A 16,120-nucleotide genomic window follows, 5' to 3' on the forward strand; every position below is an offset into this window, starting at 1 on the left:
GTACATACTATAACTCTTTTTTTTTCTGCGAAAAGATCAGATCTATTATAAAGATTCACCGAAAATACAGAACACCTTAAACATAAATTACATCGAGGTCTATGGACCACCGAACGACCATTGCCACCGCCACGCCACGCCACCTACAGTAACTATTAGGATATGAATAACTCGAAAACTGCCACAGGAACATGATGATTTAAACTTGAAAATTAATCCCAACTCAAAAACCTAAATTGTTGGTAAAGGTAATATTCAATATCATGATGATACTAATTACACCTGACCGACCTAAACCTTGCTTTTTCTAAAAAATACAAAAACAAGTGCTGCTTCCATAAAAAAAAACTTAATAACACTGAACCTTGGGTTTCATACAATAAAACTGAACCTTGCCGCCACTACGGGTTACAATGGAGAAAAACAAAATTCATAGTCAGCTTCAGGGCAAAAAATAAATTAATTTGCGAGTACAAAAAGTGTGAATAATAACTTTTTATATTGTGCCGCATTTGTTTTCTATTCACCCAAAAAGTGTCAGTTCTTTGCCGAACTTTTAACACCAGTATAACACTACATCATTTGTTAACAAAAATAGTTTTTAAAAAATTGTTTCCAAAATGTCTCGGGATGATAGTAGCTGCGTTTGTGCCTTTACAACGGTGCTATTTGATTCCAGTCAAAGAGGGTACAGTATTTTCACCAAGAAGTAAGAGAAAACTGGCATTCAAACGTAGCGATAAAAACCACATCTGCATCCATGTCTCAGGTTTACATATCGATTCGGATGACAGAGATAGTTTTTACCCAGAAAACAAAAACTTTAGGCCAAATTTGCGATTTATCAAACTTGGCAATCGGACATCCCCCCCCCCCCCCCCCCCCCCAAAAAAAAAAAAGCTCTATCACCACCCATGCCCAAAACTCGTATATCCCCACCCATGCCCCTAGTTAATCTCCATTCGCCGATTTTCTTTACAGGTTGCAGTAGTCTGAAACGACAGTAGACTATAACCGACTCCCGGTTCCAAAATCACAGCGGCCAGATGCCGCATTCTCTCTCAGGTCAGCACCGTTGATTACAAACCGCAGCAAGCTTGTCAGTGGAGTGGGGTTTCCGGTTAGCAGAGCGCGTTCTGGCAGTAGCTCAGCACCTTCCGAGCATTGTCGATGGCGTCTTCGTTGCCCTGGGAGGGCTTCTCCTCGATCCATCTCACCATGAAGAAGGAGATTGCCATGAGCTGTTACAGATATTTTGTAGCATAGGAAAAACAATGCGATTGCTGCTGCCGAGATGTATCCCATCATGTTAGTTTGTAAATGTAGCTTAAGATCTAGACTTCCATGAAGGTCAACTTGTATATATTGTTTTAAAGGATACACATGTCGATATCCATCCCTTCAGGAGAGCATCCTCAGGTGTCACCTGACTCTCGAGGTCAGCTTTGATGAGGCCGAACTTGCCTGAGAACAGAGACGCAAACTGGTCGAGGGACGAGGAGTTCAACCCAGTTCCTTGCACTTGTGCCAGAATACACGATAAGATACTCCAAAGTGCATATCGAGCTTGGTCATCATCAGGGACCTCTGGAAGAACTTCAAGTAGGCCCTCCAGGAACGGTAAATCTGAAACAATTGAAAGACTGGATCACTGTAATGGCACTAAATGGAAACATTGATTTCAAGTCATGCAGTGCACTGCTTAGCAAATACGATAGTTGCTTAGAAAATAAGATAAGTGCTAACAAAAAATGTGCCTACCATGGGATATCTTAGGCACCAAATGCTTTCCATCTGTCAAAATATTTGATATTACAATCACCACCGAAGCGCAATAGCTTGCAACCTGAAGAAGAGTTTGTGAATAAGAATACAATTACCATGCTTGACTTGCAAGGGTGGGGACTCACAAGAATTAATGCAAGGTGAATTTTGCCAAATGTAAAAATGGAAGAGGCAAGGAATGTTTCTTCAAATTTCCGGAAAAAAAATTCATGACTTACTGACAATCAAAAAAATAGGAACAGCTTGCTTGTTAAGAGTTATGAGTTGGTCAAGCTAACAATTCGGTACTAAGGAGGCAACAGCATAATGCATTTCTTCCAAAATGTATGAACCAGAATTCGACTGGGCTGATGAACAAATATATGAAATGGTAGCGGTGGCAACAAGCTCACCTCAACTTTATCAGGCGACTTGATCATGTTAACTAGCACTTTAATCAGCCGGTCATTCGATGTCATTGCCTTTGAAACACAGTGTATGGCTGATAATTCTTCCATGAAGTGAAGGATCAAATCAAGAGAACCCTTTCTGAAACGTGTTAAGAAAAAGGTAAGGTGAATCCATTACTGTCCCAGGTTGTTAATTCAAAATTCAAAAACTAAGAAGGGTTATCGCAGTGACAGAGAAATGCAGCTACAGTCCTATTAAATTAAAACTAGGAAGTGGGAATGTAAGAAATTTAAAATGCTCAGACAATATTATTGGAAAACAACAAATGGCCGCATCTCAGAAGACAGGTTAAGGACCAAAACTTTGCCTGGAAGGCATGAATATAAAAAATATTCTATGAAGCTTTAAGGATCTCTTTTAAACAATGACTTTAAACGGGACTATGGAGGATTCAAATCCTTGAGGGTTCCTTACACAACTGTTTTGGGAGCTTCAGCATTCAGCCCATAATCGAACTGAATGCCATAAATCTCCAGAGAAATACCACATATCCAAACAGGCCCTTAGGTGTTTTTCCTATGATTTCTTCTTAAACTACAGAAAATGTACCAAATACTCCCTCCAATCTAAAATGTAAAGTGTATTAGTTTTTCAAAAGGTCAAACGCTTTTCTATTTGACCAAACCTAGATAAGTTTGACTTTCTCAAAATTAATACACCTTGCATTTTGGATGGAGGGAGTGCATAGGAGAAGCTCCCATGATACATTGAACAATAATAGTTCAAAATCTGTAACAGATAACTTTTATAAAATGAAAATCTTGCCGAATTTCAAGTTAGTTCAACATACCTGTCTAGCTTCTCATCCGGTGGTCTTTCAATCTCATTTGTTAGTAACCCAATAACACGGTCAACTAAACCCAGTTTAAGCAAGGGCTGGATAAGTATAGCAATCACATCTCGATTATCAATGACAGTTGATAGGAAGTCAATGATCTGCAACCAGTAATTCACATAAGAAATAACCAAACAGTTGAACACATGCAAATATAAAGGATGGACATTTTTCAGCTGAACCATAGTATAATAAGATGAAAGTAGTTGTGATAGTTCGGCTGGGCTGACAATTTCAACCAAATCATACAACACATAACAATAGGCAACATTAGTTTTACAGTATAATTGTAGGAAAATAAAGGCTTTCACTGCTATAGAAGTTATTGTAGAATGATAAGCAAATAGATGCTAGTTCAAATAGACCCCTGCAGCTAAAAGTTTGATAAAATTGCAATTTGCAGTCACATGTTTCTCAAGAGTATCAACTGTTACCAAAATGCAGTCAAAAAAATTCAGATATTCTCCTAAGAGAAGAATTTTCACAGAAGAGAACCAAGCAATTGCCATGGATAAAAAAGGACCTCATTCTGACCAAGGATAATTCTACATTGTTCAGATAACATGGATATAGTAGCAATGAGTAACACTGGACCATACAACTAAGAAGTGTTTGGGAAGATGAAACAGTCCATAGAAACTATTCGATGACGACCTTCTTGAAACTACCTCAGGATATGGTGAACAGATAAAAGAGTTAAGCAGGCAAACACACATGCCTAACCATCACATATAGAAAAATGAGCTAAGATGATTCAAATCATTTATGTTACACAAGTCCTACAAAAGAAATATAATGTATCCATATATGTCAAAATTCAATTTAAAAAGAACAAAAGTCACTAAAGTTGTGTGGACCAACTCTACGGATTAGTCACAACAAGTTGCATATACAAATTCAGTACAATACGCAGTCACAACAAGTTGCATATACGAATTCAGTACAATACCTTTTCAATTAATGTAGTACTATCTGTCTTCCCAACTATCAGTAGAATACGTGAAAGAATCTCATCAGGTAAAAGAGCTTGAGCCCAAGAAACAGATGCACTGGACTGAAGAATGGCAGCCAACAACCTGTCTAAGAAAAAATGTGTGAGGATGCACCACTGATGAAATTTAGCAGCAATACTCATTCCAACTATCTCGGGGTGTAAGAATTTTGTTTACAGACAGTAACACAAGTCAAAATAAGCAAAAAAGAACAGAGCATAGATGGACCTTCTCAGTTCTCATTGTCTACAACTCAGAACAATTAGAAAGCAGCTTCTCCAAGTTTTGAACATCGACAATAGAAAGTTAAATTATCAAGAAAAACAAAATCTAAATTTACTTAGCTCCTATCCCCCAAATGATTAATAACATAAGTACATAACCTACTAACACAGTTGAAAAATGATTATATTTTTGCAAAAGTGCTGTATGTTCAAGCATTTTCATCCACAACTTCAACAACTTCTGATTGATTGGGTATGTCCAAATGTAGGTATGCATGTAACATGTGATGTAAGTATGTGTAGTTTTGCATTTGGGCATTTGCATAGTTATGTGGTAAAATTGAATGGGTATCTGGCCAATACAAAATGCACAAATTCAAGAACATAAATAATATATCAACATGGTAATCGTGTGTGTGCTGAGCTAAACTACCCAGATCTATTTCACATGATATAAGACTTAAATTTCACGGGATGAAATATCTTGCAATGCTAGAATAGTAAATAGCTTGTCAAACGGCTGATAAATAAATAATAAAAAATTGGTTCTAAATAATAACTTTGAGTCCGGCAAAAAAAAGAAAACATAATCCCAAAGATACCCAACCTGAATGTTTCAGAAAGGCATTTGACATGATTTAGAAACAATTGCTCCACGACAGTTGCAATTAAACCATTTTTCAAAGAGATTGCAGCAACTAGAGATTCATGACAGACTAAGTTTCCCATGATTCCAAGACAAATTTCCTGCAGGAACAAAAGATTCAAAGAAACAAGATACTTTAATACATGCTTAGCAAAAAGAGAGGAGGTAGCAGTAGAGGAAAATTTCATTTCACCTTCACCCTAGAAGAATTTGCCGTACGAAGGTTTTCCAAGAGCACTTCAATCACAAGGTTATTAATCTACAAGGGTTAAATATAATGTGTTGTTAGCAGCAGAAGATGCACAATTACTAAGGTATAAAGGAAGGTGGGTAATTCTGTTTATTATGCCTTAATTTCCTTTTGTAGTTCCTTTGAACACTTGATTTGCTCTTAGATCAATTAGGATTTAGGAGAAATACTTTTGACTTACTGCAACCTGGCCATTCTTCCATTTAGAATGTTTGTTAGAATTAGCATGTTATTATGACATAAGCATTCACACTACATGTAGCTATCACCAGCAATAATTTATATGGTTCACAAATTATAGTAAAGAATTTGCTACAATAAACTGATACAGAACAAAATTCAGGGCCAGGAAGATAAAATATAAGCACAAAGGAGCTACAAAACTAAAGGAATGAAACAGTTACAGTTATCCACCTTAACTTTTTGCTTATCTACTACTAATTGATCTAACAAGCCAACCACATCGTATTAAAATCCAGGATATCCAAACAATGTCTACAGCCAGTGCAGAAAAGGCAATCAAAATCTCTCACACTTCCTGCTTGCTAGTATCTTGTTCAGTAAAAAATTGAGCAGCAATAAACAAGTTTCATATAGCAGAACAGTCCGCCTTTTCTTTATGACAAACCTATAGAAGAAATACATCCTTCTACAAGAGAATGATGCAGATAAATACCATAAGTTCTGCTTGAGGTGTACTAGCCGCAAGTTCCCACAGAATATAACCACACTCTTCCCACTGATCCTTAGGACTGACACTCCTTTCTTCTGGAAGACCCTGCTTGTCACTTTTCTCAGAAGGATCCGTGTTATCCGGTTGCGTTGAATCCCTGTCATTAGAATTGAACGTTTGCTTGTCACCTTTTGCATGAGGTAGACATTATTAGGACAACCAGGTCGCTTTAATAACAGCATTCATTGCTAAACAAACTTTATGGGGGGGAATCTGGAAGTACCACTCACCCGAACTCTTTCTCCAAACTGGATCCCTTAGGTATTAGTTGCCTTATAAGAGAGATAGTATAGCTTGGATCGACTGTAGTTGTCTCCTCAAGTGACTGCAGATAATTACAACCAGAAGATTGAACATTAACACAACACGATATTACTATAATTCCAAGGGAGCATGTTTGGCAACTATTTACGACTTCCTGACAAGGCATCTAAATGAAAATATTGATGACAAAGCAACTAAACAGGGCAACTAAGCACCAATTGCGAAAACTATGTACATTAAAGTTTCATATTCACGATAAGCAGTTGCTTGGTAAGTAAACTCCAGTTGTAGTGCCATATTCATAGTAGTCAGCTGTAAATGCAAATTGGCATCATCTAGAAACAATTGCTCCAAAAACGCTGCAATTAAACCCCAGTTGTAATAACAGATTTGGGCGTCTAAACATAGTGGCAGTTCTCAGCCGTAAATGCAAATTGCATGGCCCACAAATCACAATAGCAAAGCAAATGCAAGATGGATGTTCGTGTTCCCCAGGAATTCACCCTCTGTCCCATGGATGGAGGAGGATTCAACCAGCATCGGGCACAACGTGCCGCGCGGGCTGTCCTCGCTCACCCTGAGGCGCGGAATCGCTTGGTTATTCTAACAACAGCGGTCACCCTCGAAGCGCGCACCAACCGCTCGACGGAATGCTCGCGAGAGCGAGGGAAATGGAAACCACGCGAGCGACGCAAAAACCCTCGTCGCGCGGCCGCAGAGGGAAGGGCACGCGAGGCGGGGAGATGGGGTGGGAGGCGAGGCGAGGCGAGGCCGCGTACCTCTTCCTCCGCGGGCGCGAACGGCAGGTGCGTCGGGGCGTCCTCCTCGTCCTCGTCCTCGTCTCCCTCCTCCTCCTCCCCGTACCCCTCCTCCTCCTCGTCCTCGTCGTCCTCCGTGGTGTCTCCGCCCTCTTCCTGGTCGTCCTCCGGCTCGGGCGCGTCGTCCTGCCCCGCCTCGACTGCTCCGCTGGCGCCCTCTTCCTCCTCGGAAGCGCCCGGCGACGCCGGAGCGTGGTGATCGGGGCTGGTTCGCTCGCCCGCCGCGTCCAGCTCCCGCGGCGGCTCGGGCTCGTCGTCCTTCCCCGCTCCGCCCGCCATGGGAGCTTCTTCGGCGGTGGCGGGCGTGGGCGAGAGGAGAGGAGAGGAGAGGAGCGGGGGTGGCGAGGCCGTTCGACTGCGAGGGCGCACGCAATGCGGAACGGGAGCGTAGGTCTGGTTTAATAATTGCACGAAAACCCCACCCAGACGCAGAGCGTTTGGGCTTTTCACAGGGCCGGGCCGCGGCAGGGCGTTTGGGCGGCCAGCGAGTTTTGGCCTGGCCCTGATAGTCCTTTGCTTTTTTTTTTCTGAGGTGGTCCTTTTTTCTTTTCTAGAAAACTTGCAATCCTGTTTAAAAGAAGCTAAGTTCAAGCTATAAATGGACTTCATTGATTATAAGATTGATGCTTGTTCTCGTCTTTGTAATATAAATACTCATCTACTAGCTGGTTATGGTTCGAGGGATATGATCGACAACCAACATATTTGGCTTACTGATCTACCCCGAGATGTAAGCGGTGTGTTGTGGCCGGCAATATTGATGGACCCACTAGTTAATCGAATGAATGGTGTTTCACGTCAAATAAAAGAATTTATAATCGGCTCGGTTCGGGCTAAATATTAGTCAAAGAGACACGCTCCTGGCGTTTTAATGTGACTTTGGTAAAACTACTATATAGCATTGAAATGTTTTGCAAAGTATTAAGTCTGAATCGATGCACTCAACCCTTTTGTGATCATGGTGGACGCTTAGGGGGTTCGGTGGTTCATACTACCAATTTGTTTATGATGATGGAGTTGCTTCTTGTAAAAAATGGTATAAATCTATGTTAATTTTCCTAAAGCGATAAAACCAAATAAATATTTTTCCTATATTTATGAACGTAGATGCGGAGGGGGCGCTGCGAAATCTGGTGGGAGGCGATGCTCGATTTACCCAGTAAAGGCATGCAATCAAATCAGATCGCGTCTAGGAGAAACTTGCCTTATCGGAATTAACACAAGGGTTCTAGAGGTGGGGCGCGGGGTTGCCACTTCAGGTCTTGGTGGCAAATTTTCTGCAAATCAACAACTATTTTACAACATCTGATAATATATCCACCCATTTTTATCATCAAAAGTATTAATCTCTTGCATGAGTTTATTCTTATCTTACCATGAAGTGGCAATAACTCATGCCACAAATGAGCTGCTGGAAGAAGTACTTAGCCTTCAGGAACAAGGCAACCATCAGTTACACGAAGCGGTACAAAAAATGGACACAGGCAATGAACCGCCTGAGATAGTGTAAGTGAGTCATGGTTAAGCAGCTGAAAACGGTCTAGTTAGGTAGTAGTGGAGCAGCAGCAAAAGCATCGCCCAAATACTTACCATGAAGCAAACTAACAAATGATCCTGCACTATAAAAAAATGATCCGGAGACACAAATCCCAATGAATAAAAAGGAAAAACAATGACAATATGATGCAACGTATCCACGCAGCACAACACACGGTGTTACAATAGTGCAATTTTGCAGAGGAGAAGGGGCACCCGCCCCTTGTTGCGTCCAACAAGGTGCAGAGAAGGCAAAACTGCCGCTGCCACAGCTCTAATCGACGCATGGATCCCGGTTCAGCTTTTGATTCATCTCCGCTGGTTCGGAAAATTGAATAAGCTACATATATGGACTAACAGCTAAATGAAACAATATTTAATCTCTATATATAGTAGAGTATGATCCTGCAGATGGTGAACTAAATGAAGCTATAATGGACCAGTTATGTACTACATGGAGCATACATCTGCAAAATGTCGATTTGGTATACATAAAAGCATTCCCATAGGTAGTAGGATCTTGTGCTTATCTTAGACATCTGGCATGCTGGTAGACTTCACTCACATAAGTTAACTTTTATTTGCTAACGAATATTTGAATAAAATATATTCATAATGAAGCATAACATTTACAAGTGGAACGTGTACAAGTAGGTTTTGTTTCTATTATAGATTGAGATGGATCACACTTACCAAATATTAATTCATTCTTCACTCAAAAGTACTATAAATGTGCCATGATACTTACTATGTAACTACTGTGAGGTTAAATATTACCAAAATTAAGAAATTTAAATTCAGTGCTGGATAATACAAGAGATAAATTTGAAAGGGAAATATCTGGCATATTATGCAAGCATCATTCTCCACAAGGGACAGATCTGAAATGCAAGCTGCCATGGGAACATACAAATTTAACCTCAATTTTTCTCGGACGTAGCTTTCTAACAAACCGGTATTGACATATCGAATCTGTTCTTCCAATGCTAGGAGCTCCTGTAGGAGAGCAAGATCACATTTTATCAGTTACATACAAACCCGCAACCTAGTGAGTCGGTGTTCTGCTTCATACCACATAGGTCATGCTGTCTATATCTTGCCCCATATGTAAATGTTGGACAATAACATGTCGTGCTTCATAAAATCTTGAAAGATCCATCAATGCAACATGATGTATGGACACATTGGTTACATCAGATACCCGTATTCCAACAAACATCCCTAATAAAAAGCAAGCCCAGATATGTAGAAGTACAGTGAGGTACGTATTAATGTATGTAGAACCTATTTTCCAACAACAGTAGTCAACAAGCAAGACAAAATGGAAAACTTGAGTCACATATCACAACAATGAAAACAACGGTTTCATTTGTCTTGGCCAAAATTAAGGTTGGAAAACACTCCTATTCGGTAGTCTGAAGCGACTCCATCGCCAGACCAATCGACGCCCGTCGATTCGTTCGAAAGCTGACGCTCCAGATTTCGTCCTCGTGTAAAAGAAAAAAGGAAAGCCCAAAATCTCTCGCAGCATTAAATCGCCTCCCCTAATCTCTCGTAGCATTAATCGCTGGCGCTGTCTCGTAGCATTAATCGCTAGCATTAATCGTCTGCTCCATCCTCCTCCTCCCACCATCCGCCGCAGCCCGGCCTCACCAGATTGCTCCATCCTCCTCGCACCTTCAGCGCCGGCGAGCATCGGTGGACCGCACGGCCCTGCATCCGTACCAATGTTCACCAGCCCATCCTCCACGCCGAGCAGCAGGGCTCCCCCCTAGTCGTCTCCACCGATGCCCCGTGCGACTCGTCGGAGTTTTCTCAGTCGCCAGGTTCCCCCATCTCCTCAGTTGAATCAGCTGCATCCCCATCTATTTGAATCGGCCGGCCGGAGTTCAGTCCTCTTGGATTTCAATATTGCGCCCATATTTGAAGCTCCCCAACACGAAATCGAAGGTATGTGCACTTCCTGGAGTGCCCCACATTTGTTTTTTTTCTATTTTTTGCGACTGATTTGTTCTTGTGTAATTCATCTGTCTGCTTGATTAAAATTGTTATTTATGTTCATTGCCGGCCTAGTATTGTTCCGATTTAAATTGTTTTTTATGTTCACTGCCGAGCACCAGTGCTTCAAATCTATTTTAGAAATGTTGAGATACTTCATGAGCAACGCATCCTACAATTCTTCCTGTATACAGAGCATCCTAGTAAACGTACCTACAAAATTGGCGGTAAAGTTGTTATGTTTTTCCTTTTTCAAAATCCCGTGCTTCCACCTAAGAAAAAAAATGCACCCTAAATTGGACATTATGCATCATAAATTCCATTATCCCGTCACACAAAATTCCTTCTAAATTGTCCCCTTTTCCATAAGATTTACTAGAATTATGCTTCCATGCCAAAAAAATTAACATATGCACCCAGGACATATCAACAATGCATCCTCGACATAGCAACAAGCTTACTAATTGCAATGCCGTAAGCTGTATTTTAAGTGGTCCTTTTAAGTGTCCATATTTTCATGCTTCTGTCCTTCTTGATGTTATCAGTCAACAAAAGTATAATGTTATTTCTAATGTATTGCTTCCAGACAACTAATTCCACAACATAGCTAATCTATCACTTCATTGCTTATGAAACATTTTTACAGAAATGCTAACAATTCGTATTCACTGTGTTCTCACGTCACACTCAACAATGACTAAAAAGGAGTCGATCATGCTCCAGAGTCGATATTCTGCTGGTCGGTTACATGATATTGTCAAGGGTCTCCCGTCGAGAAGGAAAGATCTCATTCGCATTAAAAATTGGGGTAATCTACTAAACATTAGCAAATTCTCAGCTCCAGAGGGTCTCCTAGAATGGATCATTGACCGGATTGACCCGAAGCTAGGTGAATTTCGGAATCCACGAAACAATACCAGCATTCTATTCACCCGAGAAATGGTTGAAAAGTTCTCGGACTTCCTGCTGGTACTAGGCCTGTGGTTATCATAAGCAAGCATGAAGAATCACCTCACCAAGAATTCTACAAGACGGAATATGAACATGGGAGACGGGCGCCCATTCACCATGCTGCAACTATGCTAGAAAAAGGCAATGATCTAGATGATGAGACCTTCTTCAGAACCTTCTTCCTAGTAGCATTGGCTACTCATTTTACACCCGGAACTGGAAATATGGTTCCTTTGGAATATTTAGGCAGCCTTGAAGTTGCTTCCGAGGTTTGCGAGTATGCATGGGGAGAGCAAATTCTCGAAGATGTCATGTCCGAGATCGATACATTCCAAAAGAAAAATAAAAAAGCACTACTAGACGGGGTATTCAAAAAAAATTTGGGTTGACAGCTGCCTGCCCGTGCTCGCAGTATCCACAACTACACATCTTTTCCTATAGCAAATTTTATTGCCTTATTGTTTTCTATTTAAATACACATGTTTTGATCATGCTTTTATTTCCAGATTATATACATGGACCATCTTGACTTTCCCAAATCATCTTTGTCGACGCATCGCATAAATTACTCATTTCCCAGAGCATCCCATGTAACCGATGCCGACTTTGATTTTGTCATGCTACATGATAAAAACAGACTGACGCTGAACCCACATATGTATGGCGCACGACCGGTAAGACACAACAAATTATGACTTTCATACCATTTATGTAGTCATTGCGTAAAATAGGTGCAAAACATACATCTTTTCTTCATACACATCTGGATGTAATCATTCTTAATCCACTAATGATCCACCACTATTCACTTTATTTTCTCGACCATTGATTTAATAGTGCATTTTTTTTGCAGTTCCGTGCACCCGACACCACCCCATATGCCGTTGAAGCGCCAAACTACCAGGAGCAACCTACTCAACAACCATATATACAACAAACTGAAAATGGTTCTACCAACCATCCACCTGAGGTACCCACCTAGTTTTTTAGTCATTTCGTAACATAATTTTGTATTACAAATCTTCTACTCCATGTTTCTTTTTTGCTTTGCTAATCTTTCCTTCCGTGCTTCACAACAGGACATGCATCACCAGGCCCCTACATTACCGATGCAGAAATCTGAGGTATCAAATTCTGAATTTTCCCTAGCTCACATATAACAAAAATAACATGCTATCAAGATGAGCAACAAGTTATACAAAGCAAACCATGCTTCTGCATTCTTATGTAAATGTTGCCTTTGTTTACTTATCATGCTTCCTGCTAGCAATACGGTCAAATAAAAAACCACAAATTATATAAATCAACCCATGCTACTACCTTCCTACCTGGTTGTTTCAAGCGTCAACTTTTGTTGCTTCCAACATAACAATTTTTTTACTCCATTCTTCATGCAGGAACTACCAGCGTTCATACTTCCAATTCTGCAAACGCATAAAGCAAAATGGGCAGAAGATATTTCAAAAGCTACATCACGACTTAATAAACTGCACGCCAAGCGCATGAATGAGTTTGCACAAGATGTCATTGCTGCCACAAAAAATCATACTCCATTAACACCAACTTATTCTTCGCCCCCTAGGGTAGTCAAAGACTCATCTAATGAAAATGCTCAAGAAAATGGGACAAACGGCACAACCAACACCAAGTTTTGGCAGGAAGCCACTGCATATGCTGATGAGGTGGAGAAAAGTGCCAGAAAAATACCTCATAACAACCTGGATGTTGCTTCTACATCTGCTCCTGCGACGAAAGAATCCACCGAAGAGGAAGATACAAGGCGGAGGATTCTTGCATCGCACGAAGATCTGAGTTTCAGTTTTCTACCGCATGGTCAGACTTGGACCCAAGTATGGTCCGAACCTGCTCCATCGTCACAGCTGACACAAACTCCCGATGCTGCTACTACAGTTGGACAATCCTCAACTCCAGGTCAGTGCATCGGATGCCATTACCAACATGACTTCATTACTAATTGTCCACCACTAACACTAGTAGAAAACAGGGCTTTGGTCATAGGGCAATATTCACATTATTCCCGGTCCAGTCACGAACCGGGACTAATGTGAGCATTGGTCCCGGTCCGTGCGGCTAAGGCATTAGTCCCGGTTCACCTGAGCCCTTTAGTCCCGGTTTGAGACACGAACCGGGACTAAAGGGTGTGATGCCCATTAGTACCGGTTCGTGGCACCAACCGGTACTAAAGGTTAGACCTTTAGTCCCGGTTCGAGCCACCAACCGGTACTAATGGGGTTTGAGGCATTAGTACCGGTTCATGGCACGAACCGGTACTAAAGGTCCCATTTTCAAACTCTACCCCCCTGGATCGCCTTTTCAGTTTTGTAAAAAGCAAAAGAAAATGATAAAAACTTCAAAAATTAAAATCCTTCCAGATGTAGTTATGTTACTACATGTATTAGTTAGGAAAATTTAAAAACGTAAATTTGGACATGTTGCAAAAAGTGTAGGGAAAATGTAAAACGGCTATAACTTTTGCATACGATGTCAGAAAAAAAACGTATAATATATCAAAATGTTCAACACGAAAATCCGCATCCGATTTTGACCGCCTACAGCCTGTTTGCAAATTTTTAGAATCCTCAAATTCTAAAAGGAAAAAAAGTTATACTCAAATTTCAGTTTTTTTTGAATTTTTTTATAAATCTGGTCAAACTATGCTCAAACTACTTATTCAAGAAGTATTAGTGTTACTAAATAATTATTCAAGAATATTAGTGTTACTAAATAATTATTTCAGTTTTTTTTGAATTTTGGTCAAATCTGGTCAAACTGTGATCAAACTGTGGTCAAACAATGGTCAAACTAATTATTCAAGAATATTAGTGTTACTAAATAATTATTTCAGTTTTTTTGAATTTTGGTCAAATCTGGTCAAACTGTGGTCAAACTATGGTCAAACTACTTATTGAAGAAATATTAGTGTTACTAAATAATTATTTTAGTTTTTTTGAATTTTGGTCAAATCTGATCAAACTGTGGTCAAACAATGGTCAAACTAATTATTGAAGAAATATTAGTGTTACTAAATAATTATTTCAGTTTTTTTGAATTTTGGTCAAATCTGGTCAAACTATGGTCAAACTGTGGTCAAACTATGGTCAAACTACTTATTCAAGAAATATTAGTGTTACTAAATAATTATTGTTTTTTAAAACAATAGTTTCAAACTCAAACATTGAAATGTGTGACTTCATGCTCAAGCTAAATTCCCGAGGGTTAATAAGATTGACATCTTACTATTGTTAGCAAAACAACAAGTGCAGACTTGGAAACGAGGGAGAATAGAACCCGGAAGTTAAGCGTGCTCAGGCTGGAGTAGTGAGAGGATGTGTGACCGTCCGGGAAGTTAGATGATTTGGAATGATGAGGGGTGATTAGAGATTAGAGGTTAAATTGAGCAGTGATGAGGGGTGGTGATTAGAGATTACAAGTTAAAATAATTGAGAAATTTGAAAATAAAAAAATTCAAAAAAAATTTGAAAAAAAAATCATAAAATTTCCTTTAGTACCAACCGGGACTAAAGGTGGAGCTCCAGGCTGCAGCCACGTGGACGGCCTTTAGTCCCGGTTCGTGTAAGAACCGGGACTAAAGGGGGAGGCTTTAGTAACGACCCTTTAGTCCTGGTTCCAGAACCGGGACTAAAGGCCCTTATTTTACTAGTGTAACACCACTTGCATATATCTCGGATAATTCACGACCAAAAACCATGTCAACAGTGGACGCAAACTTGGCACACATCACTCATGGAACACCCCGTGTACAAATGCCACCACCACCATCCCCAACCCAACCCATCCCTTATAAACCGGGACAAAAGGCCCTTTTTTTACTAGTGTAACACCACTTGCATATATCTCGGATAATTCAGGACCAAAAACCATGTCAACAGTGGACGCAAACTTGGCACACATCAGTCATGGAACACCCCGTGTACAAATGCCACCACCACCATCCCCAACCCAACCCATCCCTTATAAACCGGGACAAAAGGCCCTTTTTTTACTAGTGTAACACCACTTGCATATATCTCGGATAATTCAGGACCAAAAACCATGTCAACAATGGACGCAAACTTAGCACACATCAGTCATGGAACACCCCGTGTACAAATGCCACCACCACCATCCCCAACCCAGCCCATCCAGGTGCACATTTTAATTTTCCAACACTGCATCCATTCAACCCCGCTTCTAGCTTCCAGTGCATATTTCCCATGTTACCAACAACCAACATTTGTAGCTTCCATTTACATATGTACATTACATATTTCCATTCATTACTGAACACATGCATCCTCTCAGCTCATTTCTAGCTTCCATTACTAATTTCACAAGTTTCCAAACAAATGTTTACATGCTTCAACATAGGAAATTTGAACCGAAGCACCAACCAACAACTGTTTTGTGACCGAGGTACTGATGCATCCTTTCCAACCCAATCTCACCCCAAAACTCCAATCTCTCTACAACAACCACCATTACCCACACATAATGTATTATACATACCTTGATCCATTCAGGTACAACAACCCACCGTGAAGGATCTCCCTGAAACCATTGGCACCCAAACTCAAGAAAAGAATAATAGGAAGAAGCGAGCTTGTCTTTGAAAAACTG

At 40.4% G+C, this 16,120-nt stretch overlaps 1 protein-coding gene across 1 annotated transcript; it reads right to left on the minus strand.

Moving 5' to 3' along the window:
- Positions 1–930: 930 nt before the first annotated feature.
- Positions 931–7,367, minus strand: LOC109759780 (uncharacterized). Its single transcript, XM_020318621.4, has 11 exons — positions 6,959–7,367; positions 6,146–6,240; positions 5,859–6,012; positions 5,126–5,191; positions 4,894–5,033; positions 4,020–4,146; positions 3,026–3,171; positions 2,178–2,313; positions 1,762–1,846; positions 1,382–1,626; positions 931–1,241 (listed from the first exon to the last, which is right to left on the minus strand). Exons 1-11 carry the CDS (start codon positions 7,274–7,276, stop codon positions 1,122–1,124), a joined length of 1,632 nt encoding a protein of 543 aa, XP_020174210.1. The 5' UTR covers positions 7,277–7,367; the 3' UTR covers positions 931–1,121.
- Positions 7,368–16,120: the final 8,753 nt, after the last annotated feature.

This window comes from Aegilops tauschii, chromosome 1 (genome assembly GCF_002575655.3).
Source record: "Aegilops tauschii subsp. strangulata cultivar AL8/78 chromosome 1, Aet v6.0, whole genome shotgun sequence".
Taxonomy (NCBI): domain Eukaryota; kingdom Viridiplantae; phylum Streptophyta; class Magnoliopsida; order Poales; family Poaceae; genus Aegilops; species Aegilops tauschii.

Coding starts and splice junctions, on each gene's coding strand:
- LOC109759780 (XM_020318621.4), bottom strand. CDS start 7,276: ATGGCGGGCGGAGCGGGGAAGGACGACGAGCCCGAGCCGCCGCGGGAG. Junction 4,147..4,893: donor TGCCTTTCTGAAACATTCAG/GTTGGGTATCTT, acceptor TTTCTTAGACAG/GTTGTTGGCTGCCATTCTTC. Junction 1,627..1,761: donor GGTGCCTAAGATATCCCATG/GTAGGCACATTT, acceptor CAATTGTTTCAG/ATTTACCGTTCCTGGAGGGC.